At 39.7% G+C, this 14,878-nt stretch overlaps 1 protein-coding gene across 12 annotated transcripts in view; it reads right to left on the reverse strand.

Annotated features, from left to right (window-relative positions):
- Positions 1 to 13,947, reverse strand: part of HORMAD2 (HORMA domain containing 2) — a 93,981-nt gene extending 80,034 nt beyond the window's left edge. For 11 of the 12 annotated variants that reach the window (XM_023241584.2, XM_045041505.1, XM_011287741.3 and 8 more), the window contains exons 1-2: positions 13,688 to 13,825; positions 4,270 to 4,357 (exon numbers count right to left, since the gene is read on the reverse strand). In XM_023241584.2, the coding sequence (XP_023097352.1) occupies positions 4,270 to 4,320 (51 nt within the window). In that variant the 5' untranslated portion in view covers positions 4,321 to 4,357; positions 13,688 to 13,825. Of the gene's footprint in view, positions 1 to 4,269; positions 4,358 to 13,687 lie in introns of all 12 variants that reach the window. The other variant, XM_045041499.1, reaches the window with a different exon arrangement.
- Positions 13,948 to 14,878: the final 931 nt, after the last annotated feature.

The raw sequence follows: 14,878 nt of genomic DNA on the forward strand, positions 1-14,878 counted from the left end.
GTGGAACTACTATTCATTTACTATTCTACTACCATGTATCTCCATGTTTTTGTACTTTGATAGAGTTTTGCAGGATACTAAGGTAAGAAGTTAGAATACTAAAGTTCTGTAAGATATCAGATAGCCGTCTATAAAATGTATGAGTGCTAACAATAGCTTCCTTCTAAATTATATGTGTGTATGTATGATATATTGAAAAATTCATAGTTATTCTTAACTGATTGGATAGTCTGCCCTAAGAAATGGTATGCCATATTAGGAATGTCAGAAGAGAGTGACAGACGCATAAATTTTACTTCAGCATATAAGAATTTTCTACCAACTTAAATTCATGTAGAATATTTGCTGATAGTTTGTTTTGCATCTTGAGTTATCACTTCAACATGTTTGTCATATTCAGTATTTACTGTGTACATGTATAAAAATAAAAATGAAAATTTGATCATTTTTGTAACAATTAATTAGTCTGAGACTGTTTTTTACTCTTATTTAATCCAAGCACAAAATATGTCTCATGAACTCCAGCTGGCATTTGTCAATACATTTTATTTTTAAAGTATTTTCTAAATATTGATGAATTAGACTATATCAAACTTAAGAACTTCTGTTCAAAGAGAACATGGGAGAAGATATTCTCAATACATATATCTGCAAAGGACCCATATCCAGGATATAGGAAGAACTCCTAAAATTCACTAAGGAAAAGACAGACAACCAAAAAGAAAAATGGACAAAAGACTTGATAAGACACTTCATAAAACAGGATACCCAAATGGCCAACAAATGGCATTCAAACTTCATAAGGGAAATGCACATTAAAACCACAATTAGATAACACTACACTACCTACCAAAATGGCTAAAGTTTTTAAAAATCAGAAAATACCAAATGTTGACAAGGATATAAATCAATCAAAACTTTGAAACACTGGTTATAGGAGCATAAATGGGTACAACCTCTTTGGAAAATTTGCTCAGTGGTATCTACTAAAGCTAAAGATACACATGTTCTATGACCTATATTTCACTCATAGATATACACCTGGCAGATACGCATACATATGCTCACCAAAAGAATGTTCATAATGGCATTATTTGTAATAGACCCAAAATGGAAACTATCCAAATGCCCATCAACAAAAGAATGGATGAACAAATTGTCATATATTCCTGTAATGGAATAATATACGAAAATGAGAATGAATGATCTACAACTATATTTAACAATCTACAAATATATTTAACAATTTAATAACATATTTAACAATATGATAACTCTCACAGACAAATCTGAGCAAAAGAGACCACATACAAATGAGCGCTACTGTATGACTTCATCGATATAAAATACAAAGTAAGTGAAACTACTTCCATGCTGCTAGAAGTCAGGATGGTTAAGTCTCTGATGATCTTAATCAAATTCAGAGGTCTTTTTACTATACTACACAGTTTCATCTGTTGAAGTTTTAATAATCCTGTTACTTAGAGGCAGGTACTACCCGCAAATATGCCTTTGATGATGAAGAACTCACAAAAAGCTTTTCTATAGCTATATCCAAAAGACATTCTAGTCATGATTTTGCTATATAAACTTTGTTCTTTGGCACACTGGCAATGAATTATCAAATTATATTATATTCCGTTGTTAAAAAGTATATAATAAAATAATAACATATAATAAGTATACAATAAAATAAATAAATAAAAATATATCATAAAATAAAATAATATAAAATTATAATACTCTTGCATGTATGATAGGAACTTTGGGGACAAATCAGTACGGATCTTAAAAGCCAGGCTAAGGAATTTATGGTTTATTTTACAATCAATGGGAAGTCAGTGGATTTGATCAGGAAAGTGAGTAAAAGAATTGTATTAGGAATATTAAGCTATAGCAGAAGTAGGAAAACTTAGAGCTGAAGGGGAATTAGGTATGTATGTGGTGTGCATGTGTGTGCATGTAAAATTTTACAGAAAACTGCTTTTTGTACTGACAGAGCCTCAGAAATTAAGGTCTTTTTGAGTAAGTGGGTAATAGTTGGCATGGCATCTATATATGGCACCTTACTGAAAACTTGCCAAAACTTAAAGGTAACACTTGAGTAATAACCATTTGTAAAATTAAATAACCTGGAAGTATAAAGACATTTACTTTAAATATAGAATCTAAAAGGCCATTTGCAGTAATGAAGATCAATAGTTAGAAAAGCCCTCTAAAGTTCTGTTATTTTTCTATATCCTAGGGATTATTTTTCTTAGCTCAACTGTTCTTATTTTTCTTAGCTCAACTGATCTAATACCTTAAGGGTCATCATTGATGTTTTCGTAAATGTCAAATACATGAAAATACTGACTTGACAATAAAAAACACTATGTCAAGCTATTTTAACAAGACAGTGTGCTAATGACATACGCGATGTTTGACAGCTCAGCTGTCAAGTTACATGACCTAAGACAATTACTTTACTTCTCTGAGCTTCAGTTTCCACCTTATTGTGAGGTTTAATTGAAACAATAATATAAAGCCCTTGGCACAGTGCCCAGTACATGGCAAATGCTGAATAAATGTTAGCTTCTAGAATTGTTATTATTGTTGTTTTAAGTATTAAATAACAAAATCATACAGTCACTTAAAACTTACTGGAAATAGTTCATTGAGTCCAAACTACAAAGATCTGTTTATATTAAAACATCAATTTGTTAATTTACAGAGAGAAAATAACTCCCAAGCTGACTGTAATTCATATATATATATACCCAGCTCAGCATTTCCCCCCAGGAAGGAAGCACACTTAGGAAACCAAATGATACTCACAGGAATCCAGTGAGTATATTGAATTCAAGCCAGAAAGATGACTACTTTCTCTCTGCCCTAATTCTCCTTCAGCTGAAATCTTGCCTTTGTTTGCTGCAGCTTAATATTCCTAAAACAATTATTTTATTCACTCTCTTTTTTAAATAAATATTTATTTATTTATTTTGGGAGAGAGAGCAAGTGTGAGTGGGAGAGAGGGAGAGAGAGAATCCCAAGCAGGCTCCCCGCTGTCAGCCCAGAGGCAAAACAGGGCTCAATCCCACAAACCTGTGAGATCATGACCTGAGCTAAAATCAAGAGTTGGATGTTAACCAACTGAGCCACCCAGGTACCCCAATTTTATTCACTCTCCTGACTGAAGAATAAAGCAGGGGCGCCTGGCTGGCTCAGTAGGAGGAACATGCAACTCTTGATCCTGAGGTTGTGAGTTTGAGCCCCACACTGGGTGTAGAGATTAAATAAATTTTTTAAAAAACTTAAAAAAAAAAGTAAAGAATAAAGCATAAATTCCTTAGCTTGGCTTTTAAGATCCATATTAATTTGTTTCCAAAGTTCCCATTCGGTTTTATTTCCTTTTTCTGCCCAACATGATGTCTCTCCACTCCAGTAAGGATACGTTCTTCATTATTCTCTAAAATGTTCATTTCTCATTTTGAGCCAAAGCATGTTGGTAGGTTTTCCTCATAGAGTTCTCTTCTCTCTCCTCTACTCAAATCCTTTTTATTAGTCAAAGTCTACCTTACATCACATTTCCTTCATGAGTAATATACAAACTATTCCAGTCTATACAAAATCTCTAACTTCCTATAATTTGTATTGTTTTACTCTTTTTCACATATATAATGTATATACTGCTTTCTATATTGGCTTGACTCCTTTAAATCTTATTTCCTTTACCAGATTCTAAACTTCAGGGAGATAAAGATTTATTTATAATATGTATTATATAATACCAAGCTCTTAATTAATAAATGAATGATTCATTAATGAATGTCATGGGACAAGACAGACCTGCCCTTGTGAACTCGGGAAGGATGCCTGACTCTGGCATGCTCCCCCAGGGGCCCAGCCTCCAAGTTCTTCTCAGTGCTCTTTCCTTCAGTCCTTAAAATTACATCATGGTGCATATCAAAAATTTCCTAATTGCTTCAGGAAATGAGGATCTAACAGAGAACTGTTCTCTTTAAACATCTTTTTTGTTCCTGATTTCTTTTACTCTAGAAAATCTAAACATATGAGCATGAAACAAGCACCCAGTCACTTTGTAGGAATCTATTCTAATTTCTTGAACATCCTCAGCCCATTAGGCAGTTAAAATGTAGACATACTCTGCTAGAATATTATGTGCCAATTAACTGATAAAACTGCTATTTAAAAAAACACCGAAGATTAAAGTCATGATTCTGAACTCACTAAATAGTCATTGATTTTCGTTTAATTCTTAGTAAATACCTTAGATGCTTTGTGAATTTTGATAGAGCGAGAGAGCTGAGCAGTGGCCATTGTAGTAATGTATCAAGATTCTTTTAACAAGTCAAACCTGTGGGGGTGAAAAAAAAATTAGAGACTTTGCCAAAATAACCTTTTTTGTGACTTTTCCAAAAGAAGGACTATATAATTAGCATTGACTATATTATTTGGAAAATTAGTTTAATAACCATTTTTATCTCCACTACCAGTTTTCTATAAATTTGGCTTACGATCTCTAGACTAGTATTTCCAACCACCCAGTGAGAATTTAAGTTGATTTGCTTGTTCCCAAATACATTTGAAGGAGAAAAATACATGGTAAATTACCTAAAGATTCAACAATATATATATTTAAAAAATTTTTAATGTTTATTCATTTTTGAGAGAGAGAGACACAGAGTGAATGAGTGAGGGAGAGAGAGAGAGAGAGAGAGAGAGAGAGGGAGAAACAGAATCCAAAGCAGGCTCCAGGCTTTCAGCTGTCAGCACAGAGCCCAATGCAGGGCTTGAAGTCACCAGCCTAGCTGTGAGATCATGACCTGAGCCAAAGTCAGACTGACTGAGCCACCCAGTCACTGCTCAAGAATATATTTTACTCATCCTTTTTATTCCCTTAGAGGGCAACTGTGTTCTGTGTGTGTGGCTATATAAATATATATAGCAGGAGTTCAAAACACTTCTTTTTTTTTTTCCTTTTTTGTTTTTTAGAGAAACAGAGGGAAGGAGAGAGCACGAGTGATAGAGGGAGAGAGGGAATCTTAAGTAGACTCCGTGCCCAGCTCAGAGCCCAACACAGGGCTCAATCTCATGACCCTGGGATCACAACCTGAGTGGAAATCAAGAACTGGACGTGCTTAATTGATTGAGCCACCCAGGTGCCCCAATTCGAGAAATGTTTTTGAGGGGCGCCTGGGCGGCTCAGTCAGTTAAGCATCCGACTCTTGATTTTAGCTCAGGTCATGACCTGGTGGTTCCATGCATTCGAGCCCCGCGTTGGGCTCTGTGCTGGCAGCATGGAGCCTGCTTGGGATCCTCTCTCTTCCTCTTTCTCTGTCCCTTCCCATTCGCGTACATGCACATGCACATTCTCTCTCTCGATAAATAAACTTAAAAAGATTTCTTGATTTAACTTCATGTGTAATTGGCTTTCAAAGGTAACTCAAAAGTTAAAGTTCACACTTCACACCCATTAGGATGGCTTTTCTAAAAAAAATGGAAAATAGCAAGTGTTGGTGAGGATGTGGAAAACTTGGAACCCTTGTGCATTGCTGGTGGGAATCATACAGCTACTGTAAAAAACATTTTGGCAGTTCCTCAAAAAGTTAAACAGAATTATCATATTATTCAGCAATTCCACTTCTAGGTATACCCAAAAGAACCGAGAGCAGAGAGTCAAATACTTGTATACCAATGTTCATAGCAGTATTATTTACAATACCCAAAAGAACCGAAATGTCCATCAACAGTTGAATGGATTTTTTTTAATGTGGTATATACAATGGTATATACAAGTCTTAAAAAGGAATGAAATTCTGATACATGGTACAACATGGATGAACCTTGAAAACATTATGCTAAGTGAAATAAGCCAGACACAAAAGGACAAATATTGCATGATTTCACTTACATGAGGTAGAGGTGCCCAAAGTAGTCAATTTCATAGAGACAAAGTAGAATAGAGGTTACAAAGGGCTGAAGGATAGAAGGGATGTGATGTTTAAAGGGCATACAGTTTCTGTTCAGGCTGATGAAAATTTTCTAGGACGGACAGCAGTGTTGTTTGCACAACGCCATGATGTGCTTAGTCGCCACTGCATTGTATACTTGAGAATGGTTGAGGTGGTGAATTTTATATTATGCATATTTTAATATAATTTAAAAAATGAATGTTGAAAATACATCTAGTTTTGAGGTGCCTGGCTGGCTCAATCGGTAGAACATGTGACTTGATCTTGGAGTCATGGGTTTGAGTCCCACATTGGGGGTAGAGTATACTAAAAAAAAATAAATAAAACAGAGGGACTTTAAGTTATAAAAAAAAAGAGAAAGAAATACATCTGGTTTGCACTTCTATTGCTTCACTGGCATAAACAAAGAAGCAAATTCCCGTTTTCTTTTCAAAGATCTTTATTTAAAAAAATTTTTAACGTTTATTTATTTTTGAGAGAGACAGAGACAGAATGTGAGTGGGTTAGGGGCAGAGAGAGAGGGAGACACAGAATCCAAAGCAGGCTCTAGGCTCCGAGCGGTCAGGACAGAGCCCGACGTGGGGCTCGAACTCACGAGCTGTGAGATCATGACCTGAGCCAAAGTCGGACGCGCAACCCACTGAGCCACCCAGGTGCCACTGATCTTAATTTAATTTGTATTGGGGCTGCTTTTCAAGTTATGGAGTTCTGACCAAATAACCTATTTAAAGTAATTCCATTCTGGATCACCCAGGATAGCCTGTGACCTTCTTTTGCGTATTGAACAATGCAAGATTCTGGATGATTTTGCAAATAAAAGGCAGAATTATTTGAGGACACGGCCACAAGATGGTGATAGAGATTATAAACAAGTAATATTTAATTTCTCTCAAATTACTTCTTCAGATCAGCACTAGGGGACACTCTTTTACAAGATCCTGTAGGACACTGAAAACCACCTAACAGTCCTTTAGTCCTTAAACATTGCCAGGTGTCTTTTGTTGACTTCAAAATATAGCTTTCATTTCTGTGTATAACCTTCAAATCTGACTCAACACATCAATTGTTTCCCTTAAAACTTCAAGAAATAAAATGAGCAAAATAAGGAACTACAGAAGTTTAAGCCCTAGTTCTGGTCCATTAAGCCATGTAAATGACCCCCTCCTGGGGTAGTTATTAGTCTTAGAGACAATACATAAGAAGAATAGGGGCACCTGGGTGGCTCCGTTGGTTAAGCCTCCAACTCTTGATTTCAGCTCAGGTCATGATCTCACAGTTCATGGGATGGAACCCCACATTAGGCTCTGTGCTAACAGTGCTGAGCCTGCTTGGGATTCTTTTTTTGCCTTTCTAAATAAATAAATAAATAAACATTAAAAAAATAATAAATAATAATGAGAATAATTTTTAAATAGATTTCTTCATTGATTAAAAAAAAACTATCTATGGGAGTGCCTGGCCGACTCAGTCAGTAGAGCATAATCTCGGGGATTGTGAGTTTGAGCCCTATGTTGGGTGTAGAGATTACTTAAATACATAAACTTAAAAAAAAATCCTATGATCATAAGACATTCTGATGGCATTTCTAGAGAATCAAGCACTGAAAAAAGCATCATTCAATTAGGACATAATGGCTAGGACATTATATCTATATAGGAATGTACAGAAACCTGGATTAAACTGATACTATCACTGAAAACTCTGAGACAAATCAGGGCACTTGTTTTTGAGAAAGGATTCAAAGCTGGTTACTATTAGCATTTGGTAAATACCTGAGGAATTAACATTTCTAAAATAAGTAAAGTTAAATTTTATTTACACATATGTGTGTGTGTGAAGAGAGAAATAAACAGCAGTATAATGTAGTAGAAAGCAGCTTTGGAGTTAAGGAACCTAGGTTCAAATTCTGTTCAACTATCTAGTAGCTTTGTAACCTGGCCATATCACACAATCACCCTGGGCCTCAGTTTCCTTTTTTGTAAAACAGAGACAATAAATCCAACTTCTCAGGGCTCTTACAATGTTTATATGGGGATGTGTACGTCCAGAGAGCATACCTAGCATAATGGTTAAGTACTCGCACTCTTCTGGAGTCACACTATCTAGGATCAAATTTCAGTCTGCAATTAACTTGCCATATCATCTTGGGCAGATTGTGTGCCTCAGTTTCCCCATCTTAAAACAAGGATAGTAATAGTACCAGCTTCACAGGGTTGTGGGAGGACTAAATGAGTCATTATATATAGGGCACTTAGAACACTGACAAATATTTCATTATAAGTAATAAAGTATGTTTATTTTTTTTTAATCTTATGTTAGTATTTGAACTCCTAGTTTTCTTCCAGCCTTCCAGTTGTTCCTTCTCATTGTCTACTTCAGACTTTTTTCCCCACCCATTTCTTAACATTTGTGTTCAGGGTTCTGTACTAGGAGCTCTTTTTTTTTTTTTTTTTTTTCTTACTTCTAAACACACTCCCTGGATGAACAAACACATTCCCATTGTTTCAATTACTATATCTATTCACATGATTGGATATAAGGAGCCCAGGTCTCTCTGAGGAGTTAGAAATCTATACCTCAGTCTATGAGACAGTTCCACTTCGATGTTCCCAACACATCTAAATGTCAGCTCTTTCCCCCCAAAACCTATTTCTGTTCCCTCGCTCAGTAAATGACATCATCAAATACCTAACTGTTCAAGCCTAAAAACTATGACTCAACTCTGTTCCCTCTCTCATTTCCACATCCAGTCTCCTTAACATTTATCAAATATGTCCATTACTCACTTTATACATGCTGTTATCTCTGCTTTAGATCAGATTAGCCTCATCTTTTGTCTGGACTGCTACAACCACCAGTCTAGTCTGCCTGTCATTGATCCTGCCCTTCTCCAGGCTGTTTTTTGTACCGTAGCCAAAGTTTTCTTTCTAAATTGTGAACTTGATTATGTAACTTCTTAGACTGAAATTCTTCAATGGTTTCCCACTTTGCTCAGGATAAAATCCAAACTCCTTACCATGGCTTCAAGATCTGGCTCATGCCTTCTTAGCCACATCTCTAACCATTTTCCCTTACACTTTTATGAATCAGCTATTCTTATCTAGTTTGATTACCCTAAAGGACCATATTCTCTACAGCTTTCAGGCTTTTGCAATATTCCTTCTGCCTGAAACATTCTCCTCCATTCTCAATTCTTACTTATCTCCTGGACATGGTTTAGTATAATATTCTCAAGGAATATTTCCTGATTCACTACAGCGAGCAAGTTGGGTTATGTGCCCATTGTAATATATACTGTATCATGGTTGTATTTATGTATCCATTCCACCCTACTGTGAGCTAACATGAGAGTAAAGTTGTGTCTGTCTAGCTCATTTATTTTTCAAAGTTTTTTGTAAGGTACAATTTAGTGGATCTTGGTATATTCAGGGTTTTGCAACTGTCACTATTAATTCTAGAAGATTTTTGTTCCCCAAAAAGAAACTCTGTCCCCATTACCAATCACTCCCCACTCTCTCCTCCCCGACACCTTGCAACCACTAATCCATGTTTCATCTCTATGGATTTGCCTATTCTGGACATTTCATATAATGAAACCATGTAATATGTGACCTTTTGTGTCTGCTTTACTTCATTCTTTAAAAAATTTTTTTTTTAATGTTTATTGTTGAAAGACGGAGAGAGACAGAGAATGAGTGTGGGAGGGGCAGAAAGACAGGGAGACACAGAATCCAAAGTAGGCTCCAAGCTCTGAGCCATCAGCACAGAGCACGCGCGGGGCTCGAACTCACAAACTGCGAGATCGTGACCTGAGCTGAAGTCGGACACTCAACCAACTGAGCCACTCAGGCGCCCCTGCTTTACTTCATTCTTGAATCCTCAGCACGATTACAGTATTGAAACAAAATAGATGCTCAATAAGTATCTCCTGAATCAATAGAGAGATACTACAAGAACAAGGAAGAATTAAGCATCTAGAAAAGAATTACAGAATATTAATATTAATAGGTAGAAGGAGGGGCGCCTGGGTGGCTCAGTCGGTTAAGCGGCCGACTTCCGCTCAGGTCACGATCTCGCGGTCCGTGAGTTCGAGCCCCGCGTTGGGCTCTGTGCTGACGGCTCAGAGCCTGGAGCCTGTTTCAGATTCTGTGTCTCCCTCTCTCTGACCCTCCCCCGTTCATGCTCTGTCCTCTCTGTCTCAAAAATAAATAAACGTTAAAAAAAAAAATAAAAAAAAAAAATAGGTAGAAGGAACTTTTAATGTCATCTACTCCAAACATGTAATTTTCTAGATGAGGAAATCAAGGTCCAGAGAAGTCAACTGACTTAGGGTCAATCAAACATTTAGTGGTAGAACTGAGAATAAAACTCAAGAAACTCTGACTCACAATTTAGGGGTTTTCTACAATGACTCCCCAAAATAAAATCCCTTTTTGCTTTCATCCCACCTAAAATAACGCACTACCCAGGAAGCTAGGTGGCTCAATCCGTTAAGTGTCCAACTCTTGATTTCAGCTCAGATTGTGATCTCATAGTCATGAGATGGAGCCCCATGTCAAGCTCTGCTCTGGGCATGGAGTCTGTTTAAGATTCTCTCTCTCTCCTCCCTCTGCCCCTCCCCCACATTTCATGCATGCTCTCTCTCTCTCAAAATAAATAAATATAGGTAAATAAATAAAATGATGCACTACCAGTGCCCTCCTAGTTGTTGGGCTTGCTTGCTTATTTCTAAATACAGTAGTGTCTTTGTGTCTTTTTCTGTTTTTCTAGAATGAGTTCGCTTTAGGAAGGCAAAATGTATCTAATTTTTTTTTTTTTAATAGCGAGGCTCTTTTCAACCTCTAACTATTCTGTTGTTACTGTTGTTTTCCCTTTGAGCAGGTGTTTTGTGGAAGTCTCCTATTCAAGTACAAACTCTGCTTAATTTTGAAAGCTCACAAGCTACCAGCCCCAGGAGGTATGACACTACAGATCATGCACTCTTAGAGAATAACTCTGATTGTTTTGTATCACCTTGTTCTAACTCATTATCTAAAAACCTAGGAGAGATTTCATAACTATGGATTTGAAGAACAGAACTCTAACTTTCAAATGTCTTTCACTTATATATTTGCTTGCATATTTGACCCACAAACATCTGAAACTTCACAGGGCATCAATATCTTTCATTTTTATGCTTGTCTACTCTGTGACAAGAATTATGATCTTGAGAAAGAGAAAAGATGTCTGTGCTTTCTCAGATAAAGACTCATGCTAGGCTTACCTCTTGACCTACATCTCAACTGCCCTATTTAAAATGGTGACACGATTGCTTACTGTTTTACCCTTTTATGTGTGAATCCAAGATTCAGATAAAGATTAACCAACTACTGTTCCGGCGCATTAAAGCCTAAGCCACGTTTTTCCTTCTTTGGCCATTGTGAGTGAAGCAAAAACCAGTTTTATTATGTTTGCCCAAAGACAATAATAGTTGATTTCCTAACACTCCCCACCCATCTTTCTCAATCTTCCAAAACCATTTTTTTCCCAACAAATCCCCTTTCTCTCAAATGAGTAATATCGAATAGCTGGATTCTAATAAATGCAACTAGATGATCTTTCTTGCCTGATTGGAAGGATGGCTTTACTGAAAGGAAGTACATTTTGACCTAAATGGGCTCAGCAACATAGAATTGGAAGGGAAAGGACACATCCTCTACAGATAATCCAATCTCTTCACTTTAAAGAAAAGGAAAGTCAATTTAGTGGAGGAAAGATAGTCTTTTTAACAAATAGTACTGGAACAATAGGACATGCATAGGCTGAACACCCCCCCCCCCCAAAAAAAGAACAAAACAAAGAAAACCCCCAACCTAAATTTCACACTGTATACAAATATTAATTCAAAATGGGTCATGGATTTTGACAATAGAGAAGAGGAAAACGAAGTTCAACAAAAGAACTTGGTTTGTTGAGGCACCTGGGTGGCTCAGTCGGTTGAGTGTCCAACTGCAGCTCAGGTCTTCATCTCTTTCATGGCTGGTGAGTTCAAGCCCCACAGGGCAGAGCCTGCTTTGGATTCTACCTCCCTCTCTGTCTCTCTGCCCTCCCTCGCTCACATACTTGCATTCTCCCTCTCTCAAAAATAAATAAACATTAAAAAAAAAATTTTTTTTTAAAGAACTTGGTTTGTCAAAGGTCACCCAGTTACTCAGAGGTTTCACAGAGTTTGCTTCCACAAATTATCATTCACCATTTTAATAAATCCCATCTGGCTCTGGTAATTTCTTCTCCCAGCTCACTCAGAATAAATGGTTTCCACTATATTAACTGGGTATTAGTACATGCTATTTTGGTTTTTTAATATCTTCTTCAGGCTATTTCAATTATTCATTCATTCAACATTTACTGGGTGACCACAATGTGCCAGTCATCATCTAGGATTACAGTGATGTAAAATAATACTGTTCACATGGCAAGAGATTGATGACGATCTAAGGGGGGGAGACATTAGACTCTCAGCCTAATTAAATAAAAAATTCCTATAGGGGAAGGCGCCTGGGTGGTTCACTTCATTAAGAGAGGGACTCATCATTTCTGCCCAGGTCACGAGAACCGTTGGGCTTTGTGCTCACTGTGCAGAGCCTGCTTGGGATTCTCGCTCTCCTTTTCTCTCTGCCCCTCCCCTACTTGCTTTCTTTCGCTTTCTCTCAAAAGAGGGAAGGGGAGGGGAGGGGAGGGGAGAGGAGGGGAGGGGAGGGGAGGGGAGGGGAGGGGAGGGGAGGGGAGGGGAAGGGAGGGGAGGGGAGGGGAAGGGAGGGGAAGGGAGGCGAAGGGAGGGGAAGGGAGGGGAAGGGAAGGGAAGGGAAGGGAAGGGAAGGGAAGGGAAGGGAAGGGAAGGGAAGGGAAGGGAAGGGAGAAAGAAAATTCCTTTAGGGGCAAGCACCCAGCTTTATCTTCATTTTCACCAGCGAGTACATGATGTACTGCACACCCCCTCCCATGCTCTGCACATCCGAACACACGTCGGTGATTGGCTAATCTCGCGTTTCAAGACACTTTCTCCCCTGTACTGTTTGGGGAACTAAAGTCCACGGAGATTAAACGGCACGTCCCGGTTAAGGTGGAAAAGGAGTCAAGGTCATTCCGTGCGGACCCATCCCCAGCTCTGTCATCTCCTGATGATTCTGGCAAGAACTGGTTCTGGCAGAACACCTCCATGTCTGGAGAAAACCTGGCCTAGCTAAATTCACCCCCAAAGCTCCACACCCAACGCACTCCCCCACCCCGCCCCTTCCTGACGGGCCGCTGATTACCCTTGCAGCTTCCTCACCCAGACTCAATCCTCCTTTTCCACCGAAATCTGAATTCAATAGCTACTTTGGTGTTCACAGTACAATTATCGCCACTTTTTTTTTTTTTTCTTTTCCTGGTATATGCGAAAATTTTCGAAATCGAGCCCTGAGGGCGGCGGGGGTGGGTGGGGAGGGTGTTATCTAGAAGCTTCTCTTTGTTTTTTTCCTCAGCGCCCCCCCCCCCCCCCCCCCCCCCCCCCCCCGCCTTCCCGCTTCTCCTCAGGGCACTTCGGGGCTCAGCGAAATACTTTCAAATCAAACTTAAAGCCTCAAGTAAAAGGAAAGGAAAAGAAAAAAAAAATTTAACCTAAAAACACGGAAGTAACAATGCTCAAGCGCCCTCTTTCTCCGGGCACCTGGGCTCTGCACAGCCCTCACCTCAGCTCCTCGAGGTCTCTCTCAGATCTCTCAGAAGGATGCCCAACGGCCTTTTCGAGCCCGAACGCTTTCGGGCTCATGAATAGTCAACGACGCCTTTCTGGGTGGGGCGAGAGACACTTACTCATGAATAATTCATAACCTCTCCAAGTCAAGCCCGGGCGGCCCGCCTTGTTCGGCTTCATGAATATGCAAAAAGCTGCCAGAGGCGGCTAACGGCCCCCTGGAGATCCCAGCCCCCTCAGCGCCGGCGTCGTCCGCGCCTGGCCTCCTTCGCTCTGGGTTCCCCGCCACATGCCCCCCGGTCGCCGGCGCCGCGTCTCTTCTGCCGCCTTCTCGCCCTTCCGAAGGCTGGCCACGCGCTCCCGGGCCTGAGGGACCCGTGCCTGGCTCGCGGCGCCGCACGCGAACCCCGACGGGGCCTTCCGTTCAGGACCACTCGGCTGGCGCAGCCGGTACGTCGAGGACAGCCCGCCGCGGGGCTTGCTGAGGAGACGCCTGCCGGCCCAGGTGAGGCGGCGGCGGGGAGGCCGACGCGGGCGGTGCTGGGTTAAAGCCCGGAGGACCGCTTTTTAGTGCGTGCCTGGGACCGGGACTGGCGGCGGGGGCCGGGGGGGGGGGGGGTGAGGCGGACAGAGAGGCCTGAGGGCACTGCAGAGCGGGATGAGGGAGAAGCATCTAGAGCTTTTGGGGCCGGCTGTCAACCTGGAAGCGGGAGCTAGAGGTCTAGAGACAGACGTTTTCATCCTTGAGGGTATCTCACTTCTTTCCTAGCATAGACCCAACTTTGCGTTATTTCGAACGTTGATTTGTAATTACGCAAATGAAACCTCAGCGAGGTGATCCCCGTAAGCAGTCGGGTGTTGGTCTCCTCAGACCCTTTCTCACGCGTTCAGGGACATACTCAGTGCCTTGTGGAGCTTTTCTAAGGTTCTTGAAGTCCTTTGAACCTCTGCAATGGGATTTCTTAGAAAATGGGTAAAGGAAGCATGGGGTCACTTGAAACCTAGTTTTACTTTATTTCTGCAGTGAAGGAAAAAAAGATACCCGTTGGTAAAACCATGAGTTTATAACATAATGACTAAGCCATAATTTGGGCTAAAATTGTTCTTTAGCGTAGGTTTTTTTTTTTTTTAATGTTTATTTATTTATTTTGAGAGAAAGAGCATGTGCGAGCAGGGGAGGGGCAGA

The sequence above is a fragment of the Felis catus genome, chromosome D3, assembly GCF_018350175.1.
Source record: "Felis catus isolate Fca126 chromosome D3, F.catus_Fca126_mat1.0, whole genome shotgun sequence".
Taxonomy (NCBI): Eukaryota; Metazoa; Chordata; class Mammalia; order Carnivora; family Felidae; genus Felis; species Felis catus.